General features: G+C 37.0%; 1 protein-coding gene across 1 annotated transcript in view; it reads left to right on the top strand.

The window, feature by feature from the left end:
* The window catches only part of LOC145687975 (UBX domain-containing protein 7), a 57,110-nt gene that overhangs the window by 26,527 nt on the left and 7,229 nt on the right, over window positions 1-23,354 (top strand). The window contains exons 6-9 of the mRNA XM_081761596.1: window positions 1,165-1,338; window positions 7,778-7,897; window positions 10,708-10,903; window positions 17,923-17,996. Of these exons, the coding sequence (XP_081617722.1) occupies window positions 1,165-1,338; window positions 7,778-7,897; window positions 10,708-10,903; window positions 17,923-17,996 (564 nt within the window). The remainder of the gene's footprint in view (window positions 1-1,164; window positions 1,339-7,777; window positions 7,898-10,707; window positions 10,904-17,922; window positions 17,997-23,354) is intronic.

The following is a 23,354-nucleotide window of genomic DNA, read 5'->3' as shown; positions in this document are numbered from 1 at the left end:
AATATCGACCAAAATAAAATCCATTGTGTATTTATATTTGTGGATATCACGGTATCGTAAATGAATATCAGGTGTTAGTTGAAACTTACGACTTAGCTGAGCGTTAACGCAATACTTGTGGTTTCAGTTTGATGTTTTGTTTTGTCTGTTAACAGTGGAAACAGTCAAACGAAATAGTGGTTGGTCACTGAAAGAGTGTTTTTTGTCACTGAAGTTTTATGTAGTAGAGTTAATTTGGAAAGTTGTTCTGGAACATGAAGCTGAATAGAATGAATCTTCCGTTTTTTGATGCGAGAAAGCAATCTAGTTAGATCTCAGCTTTGAAGAGACTGATTTAGGAGTAGAATTATACGTATTTTGTAAACTTGTTCAGTACAATTTTGCATCTCAAATGCTATACGTAGTAATTTCAGCTTTCAAAGTTAATACGAAATCATACCCACATAAGATGTTGAATAATACCTATAATGAGAGGAAAGAGAAAAAGTTACAAGAAATCATAACCAATGTTGAATACCAGTATTTCTAGAAATACAGGGTAGCAGTTTGTGATGAAGCTCTTATATTCTGTGCGAGGGATCACAATGTTATACTGTATGAGTTGTGTGAAGACAAGCATTGTGTGCGTCAGTTATAGTTGTAGATGACGTTTTCGTTCATCTTTTTTGTTCCGTTAAGTGTTTTATTTGCTTTGCATTTGTTGTTTCTGTTGTGTAACAGGTCAGATCTAAGGGACTGAAGTACTAAATGAAATGTAAAACGTTATATTTTTAGTGATTACTACAAGTTATTAATATATGGTTATTATTATCATCATCAACATAGGTATTCTGCCATTATTGGCAAGTCACTTGCCACAACTGAGAAGCTTCCACAGTCTTCTGCTAACCTCTTCCTCTTCACGTACGATTTTCTGTTTTGATCAATTTTTTCTTTATTTATTCTTAGTTATGAAACTTCCCTTATAAAAAGACACGGTCATTTATTTATTTATTTATCCTGTTGATACTGAATGTGATATTCCAGTAAATTAGACATAATATTAATTGGATTTATAGTAATATCTATAATCTTAAAAATTAGTACATTCGTCCTGGTACACATTTTTAACTATCATTAATACTTTTGAATGTAACTTGTCAGATGCGTATATTTTATTTTCAGTCCTCTCCTGTGCTAAGAAGAGCTGGAGCTAGCTGCACGGTGACTTCTCAAGATAGTCAAGATGGCTCTTCACGAGATAGTGCTAATGATCTTCAGGAATCGCCAGAATTGACAAAGCGTCTTGTATCTTCGAAAGCAAACTGTCAGGATGCGCAAAATAATGGAGATGAAGGGGTAAGTATAAATTTAATATTTTACACTTTAATTCGTATATTGAGCTGAGCTCAAGTGCAACGTAGAGCAGGTTTGTTGTGTGTTTATAGAAGTTGAGCGTCTCTTTTCAGCACCGAGCCCCCGCCAAGTGAACTTTGTGGTGGACGAACACAGTGCTCGTGGGTTTTCTTGGGGTTCTCCCGTTTCCTCCCACTTTCTTCATTCCACCATTTCACTCATCTCTCATCATCACCGTCTCCTTTAGCCTAACCGGCATAACCGTGGGACGTAAAACTTAAAGATTTCATTTCATTTTCTTTTCAGCACCGAAGCTGTATGAGGTTGGAATTTTAATAGTGGCAACACTGCTTTAGAGACGTTACGCAACGGAATTAAATAGTATCCCTCGTACCTCATGTTAGTTACATACCTATGTTATCTTACCTCAGCGCAAGTGGACTCTCCTTTCCGACGTCACGGGAAGTATAGCGTAAGGGAAGTATACAAGAAGTACAGAGTCTCGTGGAGAGGGCGGCCTATGTTACACATACACACTCATACATACGCGGGCGGTATAAGGCAAGGTTAGAAAGTACTTCTGAGTCTGAAAAGGAGGATGAACTGTTGGAAAAACAGATGATGATGTGTTTAATGAAGGCAGTGATACATTGCCGAAACTGTAACACTGTTATTTATTAGAAGTTACTTGCTTTCGTCAGATTTGTTTTAATTAAGGCAAGGTTATTTGTTGTCACGATATTTTCGAAATAAGAACAACGGAGTTCGATAACAATTGAATGTGGCAGAGGCCGTACAGTACAAGAGCGTTATGAAGATCTTCGAGAGCCTTGGGGGAATCTGCATTGCCTTACAGAACAGTGGCAAGTTGGTTACGAGCTTCCAACGACGGACGCCGAAATGTGGAATACATGCAACGATCTGGTCGTCCCGCTGTCAGTGAAGAAGACATGAATGCTGTTAGAGCGTTACTGGACCCTGATCGATGCCACTTTATTTGTAAATTGGCCCAAGAGACATGATTATAGCATACGACTGTTCTGCACATTCTGAAGGAACTCTTCGTCATGAGAAAAATTGCATCATGATGGGTTCCGCACGAGTTGACGGGAATGCAGAAATTGCTACAATACAACGCTGCTCGTACCCACTTGGAACGCTACGAGTAAGAGGGAGAGGCTTCCCTACGCCGTATCATTACGCTGACGAAACATGGGCCAAATCGTACGAGCCACAATTGAAATGTCAATCAAACGAATGGCGTCATTTTGGTCACCACGAAAATCTAAAATTCGTCAGAACCCCAGGGATGTGAAAGTTACGGTGATTCTCATGTACAACTGGAATGGTGTAAGCCTAACGCACACCGTTTCCCCATCAGACCGTCAATGCGCAGTATATTTTTGTTATTTTCTGAAACACAACTTGTGAACAGCCTTTACAAAGAAGCTGCGACTCTCTTTGCAGAACGGGCGCATACAACGCAAGGATTGATGGGGATGTGAATTGTTGTACCATTCACCCTACTCCCCAGACTTAAACCCTTGAGATTTTGACTTGATTCTTAAGATGAAGGAACCTCTTCGTGGCATTCGTTTCAAAACTGTTCAAGAGAATCTTCAGTCAGTAGACCGGCCTATTAGAAGTATCAACACGACAGGTGCTGCTACAGATATCCAACGACTTCCACGTCGCTCCCAGCGGGTCACACACAATGCTGGTGACTACATTGAACGACTGTAAAACTTTGTAACATGTATCTATTCTGTATCAATTGTAAATAAATACTTGTCACTATTAAAGTTTCAACCCTCGGTATATTCACTGATACCCATTTATCTTAGCAACATTTTATTGCTCTTATCTTACTGCACAAACGCTATATGAGCTATCACTGGGAATCGAACTTGGGTTTCTCCGTCGAAGACAAGTAGGCTAACTATAGAGCTATTAGAGAACTACTCGAACTTATGTATAAAATATTCTACTTACAGCCACATTAGGGAGCCGGTAAAAGAAAGTTTGCCGATCATTTTCGAATACTTTTTTTTATGTAGTCTAGTGAGCTTTTAGGTTTACTAAATATTTTATTCAACATACCAGTATTAACAATCGTAACAAGCATTATTAGGTCCTATACAAAACAGTTGTAGGGTGATGAATTTGAAAACTGTTGTTGTTGCACTGTTTATTTTCTCACCTTACGTTTCCCCTTATGCACATCGTTAATACAATATGGCGGATAGTGTCAGTCATGTAAGTAGGAATGTAAGCGTAACGAAAGTGGCTTTGGCCATCAGACTAGTGCACGTTAGACTCTGTGGAACATAATCCGATATGGTTGTCAGAACATTCGATTTCTAGGATAAAAGTGAGAACTATCTCTCAGAACTGTAGCAGCTGGAGCTATGATTTTGGCATGAAACTGTTGCGTTGCATGACCAAAATAATTAATCGTTGCTGATTATCGTATAATAGTTCACCTGGAGTCATAGCAAGAGGGAATTTAATATATCCAGCAGAGCATTCTGTTTCTAGTATACAAGGAAGAATATTTCCGGAACTATTGCATCCATAGCTGTCATTTTTCGTTCGTTAGTGGATTACGAGATCAAAATAAGTAACAAGCGATGGCTTGTAACCTAAATAGCCTGTCTGAAATTTAATATGACCGTCGGAATATATATTTAAAAAACAAAATCCTGTTAATGATTATGAATATTCAGTTTGATTGTGTATTGTGTTTTAGTTTAAATTTGTTCGCATGTGGCTTACTTAGCTCCCAAACATGCCTTGTTTGATGCATCACTAAAATAACGCAGAAAGACAAAAATAATTTCTTAATCCACTAAAAGATCAAATTATGTTCAAGCATTCTCTACTTACTCATCTTTTAAATTTTCTAAACTTGAACTAAATGTTAAGTAAATGGAATAAAAACATGAATTTAATTGATTTGATTCAGTGAATACAAAATGAAGGTAACATGAAAATAAAATTCTTGCACTGCCTGTGAGTAATATACATTTTGTTTGTTACATACAGTATGCAATACAATATAGGCGTCAATCTAGTTAGAGAGAATGTGTCGGAGACTATAAAAAGTCGCAGTATAAAGTTTTACTTATTATTTGTGAATCAATCCACTGCCCTTTGTGTACTTAGAAACTATTCACCATCATCATAGGTTTTCTGTTGTCATGTATAGGTCACTTCATGTACTCCTTTCCTCAGGTAACCTTTTCGTCTTTACGTAGAGATTTTCCGTTTTAAGACAGTGAATGAATAGTAGCCTCTTTCAGTTCCTTCTTTTTTTCTGTCCATTGTTGCTTCTATCTCATCCTTCTGAATACAATTCCATTACACACTGTTACATTGTCTCGGTAAAACAAGGAGAGATTGAAAAGTAAGCCCCATTTTTTTCCATTTGGAAGTTGACAGACGATTTATTAAAGTTCACTGTAGGGATTATGTAGTGCAGCGTTTCCCAACCGATGTGCCGCGGCACACTGGTGTGCCGCGAATGAGCCGCTGGTGTGCCGCGAGGAAATCGAAACAAAATTATTAATTCTATAGCAACCACATTGCAAGACATAGGAAAAAATGTATATTTATATTTCACATTGCTATGAACTTCCACAACGAAAAAAAAAAAAAAAATACTGTAATTGTAATATATTATTGTAAATACATTACTGTGTAGCAGATAATATGTCTGAAAGAGAATTTTATTTGCCGGAGCCTCATACACACTAATGTTGAGAAGTATTTTCCTATTCTTCAGTTAATTTCATTTGACTGGGTGAGGGACCCCTTTACGCCTTCTGTTTTACAGTAGAATTAAACCTCCAGGAAGAAAGTGAATTGGTCAATGTAAGGAATGATCGAGGTTTGAAGCTCAAGTACTCACAGCAAGACATAGCATCATTCTGGATTTCTCTCTGGAGAGAATATCCAGGTGTAATCCTTTGCACGTCCTACTTAAGTAAAGCAGGATTTTCTGCTATGAATACTATTAAGTGTAAGAACAGGTCACAACTGTTTATAAGGGCATGTGTATCAACTATCCGTCCAGAATTGAAGAAGATTATGAAAGAACATCAAGCTCAAGTTGCACATTAATTTTGCTTCGAGCAACAACTTGTTTTACTTATTAATTAAAAATTGTAACCTTCATACATTATTATTAAATAATTGTAACCTTCAATAGATATTACTGAAAAATTGTTACATTACTACTATTATTGGACAATTCTAAGTTTCATACTGTGTAACTTTTCTGTACATTTTTAATGTTGAAACAAGTATTTGTTATCATTGTTATGACCATTATCTCTTTATAGTTGCAGACTATTTCGTAACTTGAAATTTTAAAATATCATTCAATCCTTTCGACAAAGCAAACATGCATACAAATTACCTACATTGGTGTTTTAAAAGTACAAGAGATTTATTTGTTCGTTCGTTATTTAGTGATCTTCCTTCTTAGTGAAAAGTTGGATACAGTTTTCGAAAAAGAAAGTGTATTTTTAAAAACCTGAGTCCTTTAATTCATTGCAATTGTTTTCTGTTTTTAAATTAGAACGAAAAATAAGCACAATGATTTACCACAGGGGAAAACCAGTGATCGAGCTTTCTTCAGAAGATTAGTAATCATAGAAAAAATTATTACGGTATTTTATATTTACAAATAATCATAATGATATTTATGAATGTGCCGCGAGAATTCAACTTACACCCGTAGTGTGCCGCAAGTTGAAAAAGGTTGGGAACGGCTGATGTAGTGGGTCGTCTGTCGCTTGGGTGGGAGAAGTATGGCCAACTTAACAAAATGTCGAGTATTGAATGTAAATTTGTACTTGCTAATGCACAATGTTTTTGTTATACTAGAAACAGTTTGTATATTTACTTCTGTCTTCATCATCGTCGTCGTCATTAATTGCAAATTCTTTGTCATGTTACGTTTTGCAACTAATTCCTGTATAATAAAGACGTCACGCATTAGTAAGTGCAAATTTACATTCGATAGTAGAGAAATGCCCGATTTGCAGTCCTTGTCAAAGTTGACAAGTGTTTTAGTGTCATTTATAATGGAAGAGCAACGAGTTACAATCAGATTTTTATAGCCGAAATGGAAAACTTCGACTGATACTCACAAACACATAGTGGAAGTGTGTGGTTCTGAATGCATTGGACCGCAACATCATTGCTGTATGGTGCACAGGGTGTCTGTTGGTCACGAATGTCACGAAATCAGAAAACTGTCATGAAAGTCACGAAATTTAGCTTTTAGGTCACGATTTTTTTTAACTGTACAAATGTAAGTACAGATTGGAAAATTTTGTTCTATAAAACGTCAAAATTCACCATCAAAATTGTCTACGGCCGGTTTTAGACGCTACCAAATCGCAAGCAAAGTACGTTTCTATCGCATGGATGAAATTTCGGCCTAATTCGCACCGAAATTCGCTCTTGAAAATGTTAGGAAATTTTATGATTTGGTAAAGAAAAAGTCACGAAATTTCATTTTGAGATTTTAGTAGACACTCTGGTGCAGGGTCGGATAAACCTTACCGGTTCGCCTTGTTCCGGTCGATCTATAAGCACTGCAACTTCTACTACTATGAAAAGCGTTGAGAAAGCAGTTCGGAACAACCGACGAAATTATCTGCGAGGACTAGCACAAAAGTTCAATATTTCGTATGGAACAGGGTACCATATTGTGCATAACCAATTGGCCTTTTTTCAAAATCAATGCATAATGAGTGTCAAGAACGTGACAAACAAGGAGAAAGGCCAGATAATGTCACCACTGGGTACCACTTAGTACGTTATGCAGACAAAGAATATGATTTTCTGGAAGTATTCGTACTTCTCGCCTTCCTGAAAATTATTACCAGCCTGCCCAAAGTCCTACTTACAATCTCGGATATACAAAGTATTCTGTTGGTGGAGTTTCATCCAGCTCAGACAACTGTGATTGCAGTCACGTGGCACTAACACTTTAAAATGTCCCCATCGTACCCGTCGTGAAAAGCGACATCACACACATGCTTAAAATGTCAGGCTGTTTCATGAGAAGGAGGGAATTCGCTTGGAGATTATGGTGAATGAATTTAGATATACTCTAGTTAGTTTTCTGCTCCGATTCTTTATACACGTTAAATTACTAAACGCTCATATGATACAATAACCTAAATGTCTGAAAGCTACGTTAAACTCTAATCTATTAATTCGAGTTACTGATAATACAAAAGCAATAATAATAATAATAATAATAATAATAATAATAATAATAATAATAATAATTGTATTTTAGAGGATAAGGGAATGAATATTTTCAGTGTAATACATAGAAACGTGTATTTCCAAAATATTTATTGAAGTGCTGTTTTGCGTCCAGTACATATATTCTAAAATATTTAAATTTTGTAATTTCTAGGCAAATGATGTGTGTAGTCCAAGGAGAAGCAAAAGAGCGTCCAAACGTAGAAAAGTTGTAGTCTCGAGTACAGTAACATCCCAAGTGGAAAACGAAAAAGCGTGTAATAATTCCAGTACAGTAAGTATGGCTTGTTTCTATGTGTGCTGTTATAATAGAAAATGTACTGTCTGTATTATGCACTTAGTTATTTCCCTAACAGTTGTTCTTATTGCTGTTTATTTGATTGGATTTACGATCCAGTTCTTTTGTAATTTTGGAATCTGAAGTGGGATTTAATAATTCTCATTCACTGTTTTAATGACAAATTAATGGTATATGAGTACATATTATGTATGTGTTTCGTTTGCTTTATTTCTCTCCTAAAATTAGAATAGAAATGCTGTAAAATTCAAGAACTTCAAATAGAATAACTTTTTAATTTTAATTTTTGTTTACTTTTTTTTAATTATCGAGGGTATTGAAATCGCACAAGAGGACTGTGATGCTGTAGGATGTCCAAAAAGTACTTTAAGAACTGTGCTAGATACTTGTAGGTCAGAGATAACCATAACGTAACATTGTGGGAACATGTTAAGGCAAGAGGAATCATTACGGGTGTAGGTGACCTTGCCTGCATCCTTCTTTTTTTTTTTTATTGTGAAGGGAGCATTGTGACAGTATTTTGCGGTAGAATTTTACGAGAAACACAATGATGAAATCAATTTCCAAAATCTTTATTTTGTGAAAAGTTACTGATATACAAAATTTCGTGTGTGCTTGCTATAATCCCATAAATTGACTTGAGCGAGTCTCCCATGAACACCGAACATTTAAGAGTTTTTGAAGTGATAGCATCTCGGATCTCAGTAATTCAGTGACAAAAGTTAAAGAATTTCATGAATCGGAACAGCATAAGCAATTGCTTTAAGATGGACCTAGATAAAAATCGAGTGGCGGTCAGGGTGGCCATTCAATTGGTTCTCGTCTGGCAATCCGCGTACCACGTATTTGGACATCAACTAGCTGTCTAACATTGTTTCATAAAGAGATGATGTACCGTCGTGTTGGAAGAACTTTGGGAAGGACCGGTCTGGCATATATGACTGAAAGCAATATGTTGCAACTATTACACGTAGTCGTCTTCATTAATTGTTTCCTCAATGAGAAATGAACCAGTGATATGCGTTTTCTTATGTTACACCACATTATCACCTTTCCTGCCCTAACCCTCCTTACCTAGCTTACCCAATATGGATTATCAGGTGACCAATAACACATGTTCTGCTTGTTTACCTCCCTGTTGAAAAAGGAATTTCCTCATCATTATGCATAATGTTTCACTCAAAGTTAAGATCACGTTCTAGTTGACTGACACATCATTCTCAATACTCTGTCTTCCGATCCGAATCATCTCCGCTGAGATGTTGCCGCATTGACACCTTGTATGGATGCAACTTCGATGTTCTCGCACAATTGTACTTATCGAACTCTTGCTAACACCATATCGCACATACAGTCGTCGAGTACTTTTGTTGGACTTCACGAATAATGCCAGTACTGCCGGATATGGGTCTTGCACTGAACTCGTTTCTTTGAACCTATTAATCACATAGACAACGATACATGAGACATTTGCTGTCCATGAGGATTCCTCTGGTTGAAATCAGTGACAACGTTCTGTGAATTCATCTCAGTCGACATTGGGGCCACGGTGGCTCAGTGGTAGAGCGTTCACCTCTGGTGCTTTTGAGGTCTCGGGTTCAAACCCTGCTCCCGCCAAGTGAACTTTGTGGTCGACAAACACCGTGTGCGTGGTTTACTCTGTGTTCTCCCGTTTCCTCCCATTTTCTTCATTCCACCATTTCATTCATCTCTCATCATCACCATCTCCTTAGCCTAACCGGCAAATGGTAACCATGGGACGTGAAACTCACAAATTTCATTTCATTTTTTCTCAGTCGACATCAGGATGATGTGGATTTGTTCACCAATGCAGAACATCACTTTCTTAGTCAATTACACCTGCAAGGAAAGAGACATAATACTAGTTATGAACATATATGAGTTATCATCAATCATAAATTATCAATATCGAGTCAAGAATCAATCATAAATTATCAACATCGAGTCAATAACTTTTCACAGAATATGTATATGTAGAAACTGATTTTACCATTGTGTGTATCGTAAAATTCTAGTTCAAGATGGTGTCACATGCCGCATTTCACACTTTAAAAAAATGAACCTGAATTCAGGATGGCTTTTGCCAGTGTCACCTACACCAACAATGTCCCCCTTGCCACATGTTTTTACAATGTTACTTTACAACTATCTCTGATCTAACTAGCATATACTAGCGGATGTTAAGGGACTTTTGAAACACTTTGTATTTTAATTATTGCTTGTTCCTCAATTTCAAGCAGAATGTCCAGCAATAAATTACAGATTTTCTTCAGAAAGCACACTTCAAAAACGATAAAGTAATCAGTGTTCACATTAAGTCACTTCCCTAATGCGATTTTAACATTACTACTGCAAAGTATTTTTTACATCTTTGTCGTAAAAAGTGTCTTCTTAACTAGTAGAATGTACGGTTCATTAAGTTAAAAATCTTTCACAAATATTAGTTTGTATTGTTTGGGAATTTGAACATCGATTAACAATTTATGAAATTATATCTGTGCCAATCTTCTTTATGTTCTTGGTATAGCTGGAAAAACGAATGTCTGGAACCTAGATATTGAAAATCCTGCAAGATGTTGGTATATGTTTTAGTAATTTATTATAGCAACCGAATAGATGGAATAGTGATAATCTCAGGTAAATAGAATTTAATATTTGTTGTATGTAGCTATAAATTACATTGTTTGAAAATGTATATTTCAGTTAACCATTGTTTTTACAGTTGCTATTGGAGTATTCCAACAATTATTATTATTATTTTTCAGTCTAAGTCTTGTAGTAAACGAGTTGACTCTGCAGAATCATGCACAAGCTCTAATGTACCTGACACAGATGCTCTGTCATCAGATAGTTGTGATGAGAAAGGCGCGCGGCCTTTTGTTGAAGACTGCCAGTGTCAAAATAGTAATTCAAGCGACCAAAATTATTTTGAACCAACAGGATGTCCAGTTAATGGAGCAGGTAATTCCATTGTTTTAAACCACTACTTAAGATACCGCACATTTGTAATTATAAACATTACAGAAACAGTCCATAATGCAATAGACACCCTAACGTTTGAATATTGTTACTTATTTAATGCAGCCACTGGGTACACACGTAGGTCGCGCATGGAATTTGGGATTTCTGCTAGCTTGGGATCTCTAGAATGTTGACACAATGGATACTCAAATGCCAACGCTTCTTCTCGAAAAGCTGGTATTTGGGAACGCCGCCTCACTCCATGATCAAGTATATCCCATACATCTTCTGCGGGGCTCATTTCAGGCAACTTGGTCCATGGAAGCTTTCGCGTACTTTCTTCTGCCAGCCAATTTTGGGTGAATTTTATGGTGTAGATGAATCACCATCTACTGTGAATAGAGATGTTTATCGATCCTCTTGAGACTATTTGGAGAAATTCCTTCTTCGATTCTGGTGTGTTTTTCGCTGTTAAGCTTCCACATCTCATAATATCTATTTGTTTCTCACGTTCGTCACAGTCTAGCTGATAAAAGGTACCTGATTGCTATGCTACTGTTCATTTAAGAAATTTTGCAGCCATGCAGGGCTTATATCTTTGCACCACAAATTAAATGAAACTTGTACCTGCACTACTTGTATTCATACGCTAGGCAAGCACCCCCACCAAAAATGGAACCCGGAACCACGCGCGGTATCCACTTGGCTACGAATGGGTACTAGCACACATTTGCTTATTTGTGTTGTTTTTGTGGTTTAGATTGACTTGAACGTGTCTCAATAGCTTGTTTTGAACATAATGTTTTACGATTGATGTGGAGAGTGAAACTAAAGTCTTAGTATAATTTACCTTAAGCTTATACGAACTTTGTACTGCTAGTAGTACGTCCCTTTCAAAATAACTCACTTTTTTGACATCAGAGGCTCGTGCATACTTTTGCAATTGAAAATGTATCACTTCAAATAAATCTGTAAATGTGTGCAAAAATGCGTTGTAAAACATGCTAATATTCCTTATATTTGAAGTGTCTATTTACTTATGGATTGTTTGATAACACTACATTTATGAGATCGGTGGAACGTCAGTTTCTTCCTCTGCACAATCATCCTCTTGTTGAATTACTGATTTATATTTGAGCGGATGTGGTAATTTTTAGAGAAAAAAAAAAGAAAAAATTCTAGAACCTACATTTTGAAATTGAAGCGTTTAGTCCACAAGGATTTTAAAGTCCTTTTGTACCTTTATTATAGGGTCATTCTATCTCAAATCATCCAGTAAAATGTCTTTTAACCCACCATCTCGGATCTTCATGAAAATCCTGTCACTTGTTACTAGCACAAGCGTTATAACTAGAGGCACGAGTTTTAACAATGCGCGATAAAACGAAATGCATCAGAATTAAGTAATTTTCAGTTTCTTGACGTTTTATGATATTCTATGTGTATTTTCATTGATTTCAGATGTGCGATTAAACACGAAATTGGTAGTTTTGCGCGAAATTTCTAACAATACGCGAAATTTTAAAAATACGTTTTCATTTAAAAACGCTCGATTTCCGCTGACGGAACGGTAGAACGTGGCATGAAAGGTGCATTTTGGGTGATTCGGACACGGCTGTAGAGAATTCGTTGCGTGTTAGCTATCGTCATTGCAGCTGGATGGGGAGCTCCGAAGTGATGGTTGAAGTTTGTTGTAAATGCACTTACATATGTGTGGCTTCCAACAAGCAGTGCCAATTGCGAGTTTTTTCAAGTATGGACTGGTGATAAGTGACAAATGTACAACAATGAAGAAGGAAAATGTGGAAACATGTAACATTCTTATGTGTAATGCTTAAATATGACTTGTGCCTATGTGTTTCTAGAAGATAGCAAAACTTCTCTACTCATAGTAAGTTTAGTTACTGATGTTCCTAAGTGAAATTTAGAACGTCAAGTGTAATATTCAGTGTATTGTGTTGTTAGGTAATTAATGGTTTATTTCTGTAGTGATCTATGGATAAAAGAAACAATTGTAAAAATATCAGGGATATCTTTTTCACAAGAGCTACAAAATGCGAAACTTGATTTGGAAAATGCGACAAAAGGCGAAATTTTCAAATTCTTAGTGCGAAAAGCTCGTGCCCCTAGAGGCGATCAAAGTTTGGGAAAATAGCAGATGTACACAACTTCCGAGATTCTGTTTTGAGTTTGCACTCTAAGTTGAAAATTTTATAACTCAAAATCTAATAAACACAGCTCCGTGAAAATTTTCTAAGAACCAAGGTTTGTAGATTTCAGAAAAAAAATATTTCAAGATATTCAATTCCTGTCTTTGTTAATAATAATAATAATAATAATAATAATAAAAACAAATGTTATAACTTAGATTTTTATAGGGCGAAAACACTGCATCACTAAACAAGAATTACCACGAAATTTTTGTCTTCAGCTAAACGTTGAACTCTGCTCTAAAGAGTTGTGAAAGGAAAGCAGTGGGATTTTGGGTACATGTTGGTATTACTAATAAATGTTATAAATTTATGAATTGTTAAACTATAGATTACAATATATATATGCTTGAATGTGATGTGGGGGTGAAGTATCGCGAAGACTGTCCAAACCAGGACAGGAAGGGCCCAAGTACACAAATGCAACATAACCGGACACTTACTTCTTATTAACATCAGTTTTCTCGTGTCCTTTTATCCCATTGTGGTATCAGATGTGTTTAGCATCTGGAACGCTAATTCAGAAGGGTTCTATAATTTTAAAACATCTATAATAATTGTTATGGGGGTAAAAGTGCTAAGGTTAATTAGCACTTACCCGAAAGAGGAGAATGTCAAATTAAAAATAGAAATATAATTATTTAAGAATGAAAGCAGCATTGCTTTTGATTCTTGTAGATCCGTTTTGATGACTGTATGACTGAATAAATGAATTCTCTGCATAAGTAATTAAATGCTTGGTTTTGTATGTTTGGGACCAGTTTTACTAAATATCACAGGAACAGAAACAAGAATATAAGCCCCTGTTATATTCCACAGACACAACCAAATTCAAAAATCCAGTGTATTTTAACCTAGTTTGTAATGGCAAACAGAAGGGTACGGGAACTGTTCTCTGGTGATGAGTGCAGTGCAACATGCATAGTATTTTAGAGATAAGAACATACAGGATTTTTGTATAATATTAAGGAATGTAAATAGATCTCTTATTAAAATCAGGGGACAAATTGATTTAAGTATAAACTTCAAAGGAAAGTATTTTACACCACCATTGATTTTAGTGGAAACTAACATGTCCAATCCTTCGTTGGGAGAGATACGGTTGGATTCTTTGGTTCCTTAGAGGAGAACTTGGTGGCCAAAGTTCACAAATGGATCAATACATGATTGCAAGGCAAATGAAATTGCAAAACAAATTAGTGCACAACCGTACCAAATATAGTCCCTGCATCAAGAAGAGTTTGGAAGAAATATAAATTAAACATTAAAGCAATGATTCCAGTGAGGCCGAATGGTTTACCTATTTTTAGGAAACCTCAACACTAAGGGGTACAAAGTTAAGTGAAACAGCAATTAGATATCTTATGTAACATGGGAATCATAAAAGATGAACACTTCGATTGGGCTATACATATGATGGTAGTTACAAAAGCTAATGGTGCTTATATTTGTGTTCTGATTTTAAACAAATTATAGATAAATTTACAGAAAAGTTGGTGTATCTGTTATGTAAGATTAAAGATACCTTAGACTCAAGATGTCAAATATTACGTCCAAGTAGACCTCAGACAAGCATACTTACAATTAGAGGGAGAAGAACAGTTTCAGCAGTTTTTGGTGATCAATGCTCCGTGGGGAGTATATAAGGAGAAAAGGCTGCTTTTCGTACCCAACAGTGTGCCGCAAATTTTTCAAAAATTCGTAGATGATCTATTAGCATTTTGTCAGGGGACAGGAACGTATTTGCATGATATCATCATCTGTCATAACAGATGCGTCTTTCCGTGGAGTGGGAGCTGTTTTGTTTAAACAAAGAAAGCGGAAATTTAAAAAAAAAAAAAAAAAAAAAAACATTGAGTGTGCATCTGCAACCTTGTGTAAGGCGGAGCAGATTTATCCCCAGGTCGAGAGGGAAAAGTTGGCAATGATTTCTGCAGTGGGAAATTTCATCAATTTTTGTATAAACGTAGATTCAAACTTCTCACGTATTCTCAGCTGATATGGTGGATATTCAAAGTTAATACTCCCTCCACCCACATCGTCACCTAGGGTTTAAAGATTTTTTTTTTTTTTTTTTTTTTTTTTAACCTTAATTAACTATGATGTTGCGTTTATTTATCTCAAGAATGTTGCGACGGCGGATGTTTTCTCTCTTATGAACCGAGAGTCCCAAGGATGAGGAAATACCTGAGTTATGTGTCAGTCAAGTAAAATCTCATTTGTCACATCATGCGAAATTGACAAAAGCAATGGAAGAGTGTAAGTGGATTCAAAAAGTACTTGGTTGGTTTAAGCAAGGAAGGCCTAAGAAAGTACCCTAGGCTTTGGCTGAAAAATAAAATAAAATCTTTTTCAGATATAGGCACATGGAGCTTTCACATAGTCTAATTTTTACATGGATTTCTGGTGATGCCACGAAAATTACGTAAGTCTATTTGAAGCGGCTTCATCAAGACGATAAGGAAATGCAACGAATAAAAAATATAGCAAAGATTGTGTAGTTTGGGGGCCAGAAGCATCAAATTTAATGTGTCTAACTTAAGAGATTGCGAATATTGGACTCTCGTTATAATAATTGTAATTCCTGACGCTTTTTTTCTTCTCATCCTCTTTTCTTTCCTCCCCCTCCTTCTTCTAAGCCTTTTTCACCAGTTAGCTGGGGTCCGCTTTTCGGATCGCTGTCCTCTACTTTTTTTGTTTCATTCTGCTTGTGCCACATTGCATCATATCGTTCTCAATACAAACTCCCCATTTCCTCTTTGGCCGCTTCCGGGATCGTTTTCCATTCAGTTCTATTGCATCCATTCGGTGAGCTATGTATTCCAAAGTTGTTCTTACATGTCCAAACCATTTCAGTCTACTTTTTTTGCAGTTTTTCTTCTACTGGCCTCACCTTCAATTCTTCGGATCAGTTCATTCTTAATTTTATCCTTCCGCGTCACTCCACACATCCGCCGCAGCATCATCATCATCCGCAACATGCAACTCTCTCTTCGTTGTCGTCCAACATTCGTATAATATAGCAGGTCTCACTACTGTTTTGTAAACTTTCCCTTTAAGGTGTATTAGTAGCCTATGGTTACACAATACTCCTGGTGCTTCTCTCAATTTCGGCCAACCGCTGCTAATTCTCCTATTTACATGTTCTATTCCTGCATTTTCCTACAGTATTCATCTCAAGTATTTGAATTTACTCGTCATTACCACCTCTTTGTCCAGTCGTATTCTCATATTCTCGACTACATTTTTCCTGAAACAGTGTAAATATTCTGTCTTGGTTTTACTAATTCTAAGCCCTTTGCTCTCCAGTGCTCCTCTTTAGTTATCTTAATTTCTCTTGCAATGCTACCTTGGTCACACTCACTAGCATGATGTCATCCGCAAATAGCATATTCCAAAGTACCAACTCTTGGATATTATTTGTAAATTCGTCCATCACAATTACAAAAAGAGATGGGCTAAAACTACATCCCTGATGAAGTTCCACTTTAACTATGTACTCTTCTGTTATTCCGCACGCACTCTTCACTCCTGTCCTACATCCATTATACATGTCTTGAATTATACACATGTATGTATTCGGAACACACCTCTTCAGTGCCCACCAAATAAGATCCCGTGACACTATCATACGCTTTCTCTAGGTCGTTGTCGATTGTCCTTGCATGCGACTAAATTTGTTCTCTTGTTATTTCGGCCTCTTTTCTCAATCTTGTTCCTATCACTCTCTCCCAGAGCTTCATTCTATGGCTTATAAGTTTATTCCTCTGTAGTTGTCACATTCTTGTACAATCCGCGGCAAAAAAAACCTGCACCATGAGGATGTAAGTCTATTGTGAAACTACGCCTAACAGCACAGGGAATGAACATAACGTCTAAGTGGAACGAATCATGCCAGGATAAACCTCGGCCTCCTCCCGTGCACACTTATTTTGGAGCAAAAGACTTCGTCATTTCAAAATAAACTTATATGCTCATGCTGCAGGTTTTTTTGAACGCAGAAACATGTGTCTTATTTTAAATGAGGTCCATATACCAGATTTCATGTTTCTAACCTTAAGAAATTCGGAGATATGCACATTTTAATATAATAATTGCCAACTCTATTTCCTCTCCTTTCCCGTCAAATTTTCAAAAGTCCTTCCTGAATGGAACTTTACGCCACAAATGCTATTCCCTGTCCAAATTTCAAGTTTCTAGATTAAGTGGTTTGACCTGGACGTTGATCAATCAGTCAAGATTTCTTTTATATAGACGTTGTGTTATACCATTATATACCCGAAATGTCATGGATTTGAAAAGGTTGAAAAGAAAATTATCGAAATGATATACATACATATATTAAGAAAGAGGTTCATTAATTACAAACACAAGCCAATATAAAACTAAGTTTTCAATATTTTATATAAAAACCATTTCTCTTGCACTTTTTTTTTTAAATATATATATATCCATGTATCTTCATTGCGATATTTTTTTTTTTTTTTTCAAACCAATGACGTTTCGGGTATATAAGGGTGTGCTATCGCCACATGGTGGGGAAGATGTTATGGGGTAAATGGTGCTATGATTAGTTAGCATTTACCCGAAAGAAGGATAGAACATTTTCTTTAGATGAAAGCAGGTATTTCTAAGGCTCATTTTAATAGCCGTATAATTGAATGGATTTTCTGCATAAGTAAATGTGATCTTGTGTTTGAAGTCAGTTTTATCAGTGATTATTATGTGAATCCCGAAATGCGTGACATAGATCAATAAAAACGAGAAGATTAGAATTAGAGAGTGAATACAATGTCTTCTTTTTTTCAGCGTACAATATTCTGTTCAGACTTCCTAGCGGAGATAGAAGAAAGGTTTCCTTGCCACAAACAGCGCGTGTAAAGGTAAGAAGTTAAGGATCATATATTGTCAAGTATAGGATTATAAGTCAGGTATACCAGTCAGCATAGTTAATATATATCTTATGTTTTAATGGCTGTTTAGGCAAATTCCAAGTAGCTTGAGTTCGTACTGACATTACCTATATTAGTTTGACTATGAAGTTATATATGCATTTCGTGGTGTTTGTATTCAGTTATAACACTCCAATCTTGAAGAGCAACATCAGCTGCAGTTTACTTTGTTCACATTTATATTTCCTTACAATGGAATCGCTGGTGGTATGGAACCTCAGAAATAAAAAAAAAAATAACATGTACAGTTGCTTGTGCATTCTTCCACAATAATCTTGAAAAGCATACACAACAAGGAACTGATTATGTACGAGATGTGTTTACAAATTATTTAGACGTACGACATTTACTGTGTCATGGATGATCCTGCCTCTCATTTTAGGCTTTAGCACTTTCAATGTATTCATTTTGAAGAGCTCTGCATCATGCTACCTCTCCGACGGCTTTTGTATGACCACATGTTATTATTCTCTTGCGGTATCTTGTACCCAGCCTGCTACACAGCTACTTGCAAATTGTCATTGTCCGAAAATCTAACACCTCATACGAACTTCATTGAAGAGGGCGCAGTCACTGTGTGCAAGGTCTGGTGAGTACGGAGTATATGCCACTACAGTGAACATCAGTGACCTCAATTCCTCGTGAGTACGTTTACAGATACACAGAGGAGCATTCTCGTGAAGCAGCATGACGTTGATGTTCATGTTGTTGCCATTTGCTTTCTGCAGGATCAAGTCGACCGGAACTTCTTTGCTACAGAATTGTTCTTGTGGTTACATTGCCTTGCTTTCGGCTCGTAATAATGAAACCGAGATTCATCACCAATCACCAACTGCGTAAAGAACCCGTCCAAATCAACATCATACAATGCTGATATAGCACGGTACCTATACACTGGTTTATTTTCGTTCCAGTGTCAGCAATTATGAAATCGAATGCGTTCAAATGTTCATACGGCGCGCTAGTCACACTATTCCTAACATCTACTGGCCTCCCCATCATTATTCAGTTTTCAGGGCCGACTATTTCGTACTTTCAAAGGCTTGCCACTTTCAGGTTCGAGTGCCAAGACCAATCTAAATCATTTGTAAATTATCCACGTATTCAGGTAGAATGGTAAAGTATCTGAAAAGGAACAGATAGATATTTTAATTCAATTTTTGGACACCAATAAAAATAAAATGGTCACCAGATACCTAGGATCTGCTCGCTGCCTTTGAAGACTGTACAAGAAGCATAAATAAAAAATATAAAAAAGTAAAATAAAAAAAGCATTCGGATATCCATGGACAAACCAAGAGTTAATTGGAAATTCTTTAATAAATGAAAAAAAAATTGTCAAGCAAATGACCCAAATGGCAAGAAATTAATTCAAATTTGTATCTGCTGCCTTCACGTTGTTAACAACGCCTTCGAAACAACTTCCAAGTTGTGACTGGAATGTAGTATTGTTCGTAAGTGCTAGAATATTTAGAACTTATCCAAAAATGTTCCATCTCGAAGGACAGATTGTGGCAGTTACTAAATCGTATATTCCCTCAAAAGTTTTGCTCGATTTGATGGGTAGAAAACGTAAAAGTACTTGATCGAACACAGCGATTTTATTATCTTGAAGAAGTACGTTGATTCAGTTTCAAGTTACAATCGGTACATATCGTGTAACAGTTTTAGAACTATCGAGATCCTTTGCTAGGAGCTAAATTAGCTTTCTTCCAAACTGTTACACCTGGCATCCAACCTTATCAAATTTTCAGTCAGATCCACTGATAGTTCTTTTAGTGTGTGTCATGATCAGGTTTGAAGTATCGACTTTAGAAGACCTTGTGATAGTAAGATATTGATATCAGTTTTGTAACTCGGACAGGTTTATGGTTGGAGGAATTAACTGAACTTAATATTAAACTTTTTTCGTAAGTAGTGTTTACATATTTTAATATGTCTGCAAGAAAATTTGTCACCATTGAAATACAGATCACGCGGTGCAGCATCTTCTCCAAACTTAGTCTTAGACCAGAAACTTGGTTAGGAACAAATAAACTTGGTATTAAAAATGCTTGCGTGGTCCTGCTGCTGATGAAGTAAAGCGACTTTACAATGACATGTGTACCAAAGAATTAACTACGACAGAAATGAGTGATTTTGATTCCACGCAATCGTTTGGATCACTTATGGTTGTGTCTTCGGTAATACTAACATCACTAGCGCGATCCAACGTAGCAATTGCAATGTTTCACGCTTTGGACGATATCAGCCTTGATTTCGATTTCCTGCACAATTTGTACGGTATATGCGTGCAAGCGCAGTAGACAGTGAAGAATTTCGTGAACTGTGGACATTTTCATTTCCTCTTCTCCGCTGTTTGCCTAATTAACTTCTTTGGACTTGGCCGGAATGAAATGTATTTTCCCCGTGCGAAGAACAGGTATCCTGCTAGTAGTATATATGAGTAAATGATCTGTGTTCCCCTTGGTTTTCGAAATAGGGGAGGTGTATCCTTTGAGCGCCCGTAACTTGCTGAGTTGCAATTAAGAAGTTATTGTACACCCTGTAGTTGCTGTATCGACGAAAATAATACCTTATTCGAAAAGTTATACAGTAGTATTTCAGATGGTGTTCCGATCCCAGTGATGCTGAAGGGAGGGAAGTAACATAAGAAATTTAAAAATTTTCCCTTCAAAATTCCCTTGTTTTACCATGATCTATTACTAGACAAACAGAAAACCATTGGGTGGATACTACACTATATACCGAAGATGATGTGAAAGATGGTCCTTGAGTTTTGCAGTAGTACCGAAGAAAAAAAATCCTAACGACACTCTTGCTTTTAAAAACAGTGTATTATGGACTGTTCATTTCCCAAAGGAACCTGTTCATTTGTGTCAGCAATTAACCGACAATAACAGTGTCATGTAAATTACATGTTCAACACCAGTACACATAAAACATCGACGTTAAAATACATGCAGAATACAAAGCACAGGAGTACTAAGTGCATTTGTTAACAGCAGATGATAGTAAAAATATAGAATTAAAAATGGAAATTCAAGTTCACCACAGAATATAACTCGGAGCACCTATCATAGTACAGTGGTAGAGTTTTTGGAATAGTAGTAGACTAATATTCCAGAGGCTCACTTACATCTTTCACAATTTGGACATGCAATGTAATATGCACCTAATATATTTCTGTTTGCGTACTGACAGTATTGTCACTCAGTAGCAGGGGACCCTGCTAAAACAGTGGAATTTTGAATGAAAATCATTAAAATTTCTCTTTGTTACTTCTCTCTTTTCGGTATTACTGGTATAATTGTACATCATCGGAAAGCCTACTGCGTAATGCTTCAAACGAGGTATTATTTTCGTCGATACATCAACTACAGGGTGTGCTATAATTTCTTAATTGCAACTGAGGAGGTTTTGGGTGCTCGAAGGGTGGGCCCCTTCACCCTCTTTCCTATTTCGGAAACAAGAGAAATAGATTATATACTGATATACAGGTAGTGAACATTGAAACTAAAACAGTTGCGCAAAGAGCATAGGATGTTTGCGGGGCTCACCAGAGCCATCTGGTAGTTTATATCGTACTTCTGGGCAATGAATCACGTATGAGGATGCTTGGTCGTCACTCCAGTAGAAGAGTTTCGTCAGTGAACGTCAAATCGTGTGTGTAGAGCGGTATAATGTGGAACATATCCGAGGGCACATTGTAGGGGCGCGTCTAGCAGGTGTATCTGTGTCCAAAACTGCAACACTTTGTAACGTCTCACGAGATGGAGTAACCAGGTGATGTGTTCATATCAACAGGAAGGACGAACCACATCCACAAGGAGCAACTACAGGGAAAAACGGAAGTTGTCTGAAAGGGACGTCAAGACGTTGACTAGGATTGTTGCACGAAAATAAAAAGCCACCACATCGACAATCACTGCACAAGTGAATACATACCTCACAAAACCTGTGTGCACGAAAACAGTCTGTCAATGCTTGCATTGCGATACAGAAGCCGTTCATCAGTAGCACAAATACAGCAAAGCGGGTTCAGTGGTTCCAGAAGCATAAAACCTGGACGTTGTATGACCTAAAACGTGTCATTCTCGGATGAGTCCAGCAAAATTGCTTTCCAAACAACATGGAGAGTATTCGTCTGGAGAAGCCCCTCTGATCCATACAACCCCGATTGCTTGGTACTTACAGTCAGACATGGAGGCAGATCCGTGTGGGGTGCAATATCCTGGCAGACTTCGAGCCTCCTAATTGTTCTAGAAAGTCGCGTCACTGCCAAGGACTATATTACCTTCTGGAGGACCATTTACACTCTTCCCGAATGGTGGTGCACTGTTCCAGGATAATAAGTGCCCCATTCACACTGTTAAACTTGTCACAGAGTAGTTCGATGAGCATGACAGTGAGATTGAACATTTGTCATGGCCTGCTCAATCACCAGATCTCAACATTCTTGAGCCTGTATGGGGATTTGTTAGTGAAACGAGTGAGGTAACTTTTCCCTCCACCACGTGCACACTGAATTTGTCACTGCGTTTCAAGAGGAATGGCTGAAAATATCTCTAAACGTGCAGGACCTCTGTCAATTCTTCCCTAGTCGTGTTGGTTGGTACTGCGTGGCCGCCAAAGGCGCTCCAACACCTTATTAAATACAGATTGTGTCTTTGTACTAGGTATTTCAGTTTCAGTATCTATTACCATATTCTTCTTTTGCGCAGACTGCCCTATCACCTCCTAAAGTATCTGCAGTTCTCACTGGACACACTGCATTTAATACCAGTAACAAAATCACTTGCCATACATAAAATAATGCCCAATCACAATAATAATAATATAGCAACATCATCGATTCAATTCATCTATCCATCCGGAGTTCCCTCATGGCTAAGCGGTTAGCGTACGCGCCTTTAGCGTGGGAGACCCAGGTTCGATTCCTGTCGGGAGTTCATGTGGTTCGGATCCCACGTTCAACTATAGATCCACGTCTCATATAGCCTCGCCTCTGAACGGGACACAACTCAAAATCAAATCAAATCATCCATCCATCTGTTTGGAACAACGCAATCCCAAAGTGGGATTGAAAAATGAATTATTTAACCAGAATATAATGAAAACATAATCACACACACACATACACCAAAGATGTACGCTGTTAAGCACTTTAGCTGGAATGTCTCATTACTTGAAGAGAAGAATAGGAAAGAAAGAACACATATTAGCTGTGGAGAATCCAGGTGATCGCCATGTTGGAATGCAGTCTCACTAGTGTTATCAAACTGAAAA

Source organism: Thermobia domestica, chromosome 6 (assembly GCF_964235325.1).
Source record: "Thermobia domestica chromosome 6, izTheDome1.hap1.1, whole genome shotgun sequence".
NCBI classification, from domain to species: Eukaryota; Metazoa; Arthropoda; class Insecta; order Zygentoma; family Lepismatidae; genus Thermobia; species Thermobia domestica.
This window is presented reverse-complemented; position numbering and strand designations above follow the sequence as displayed.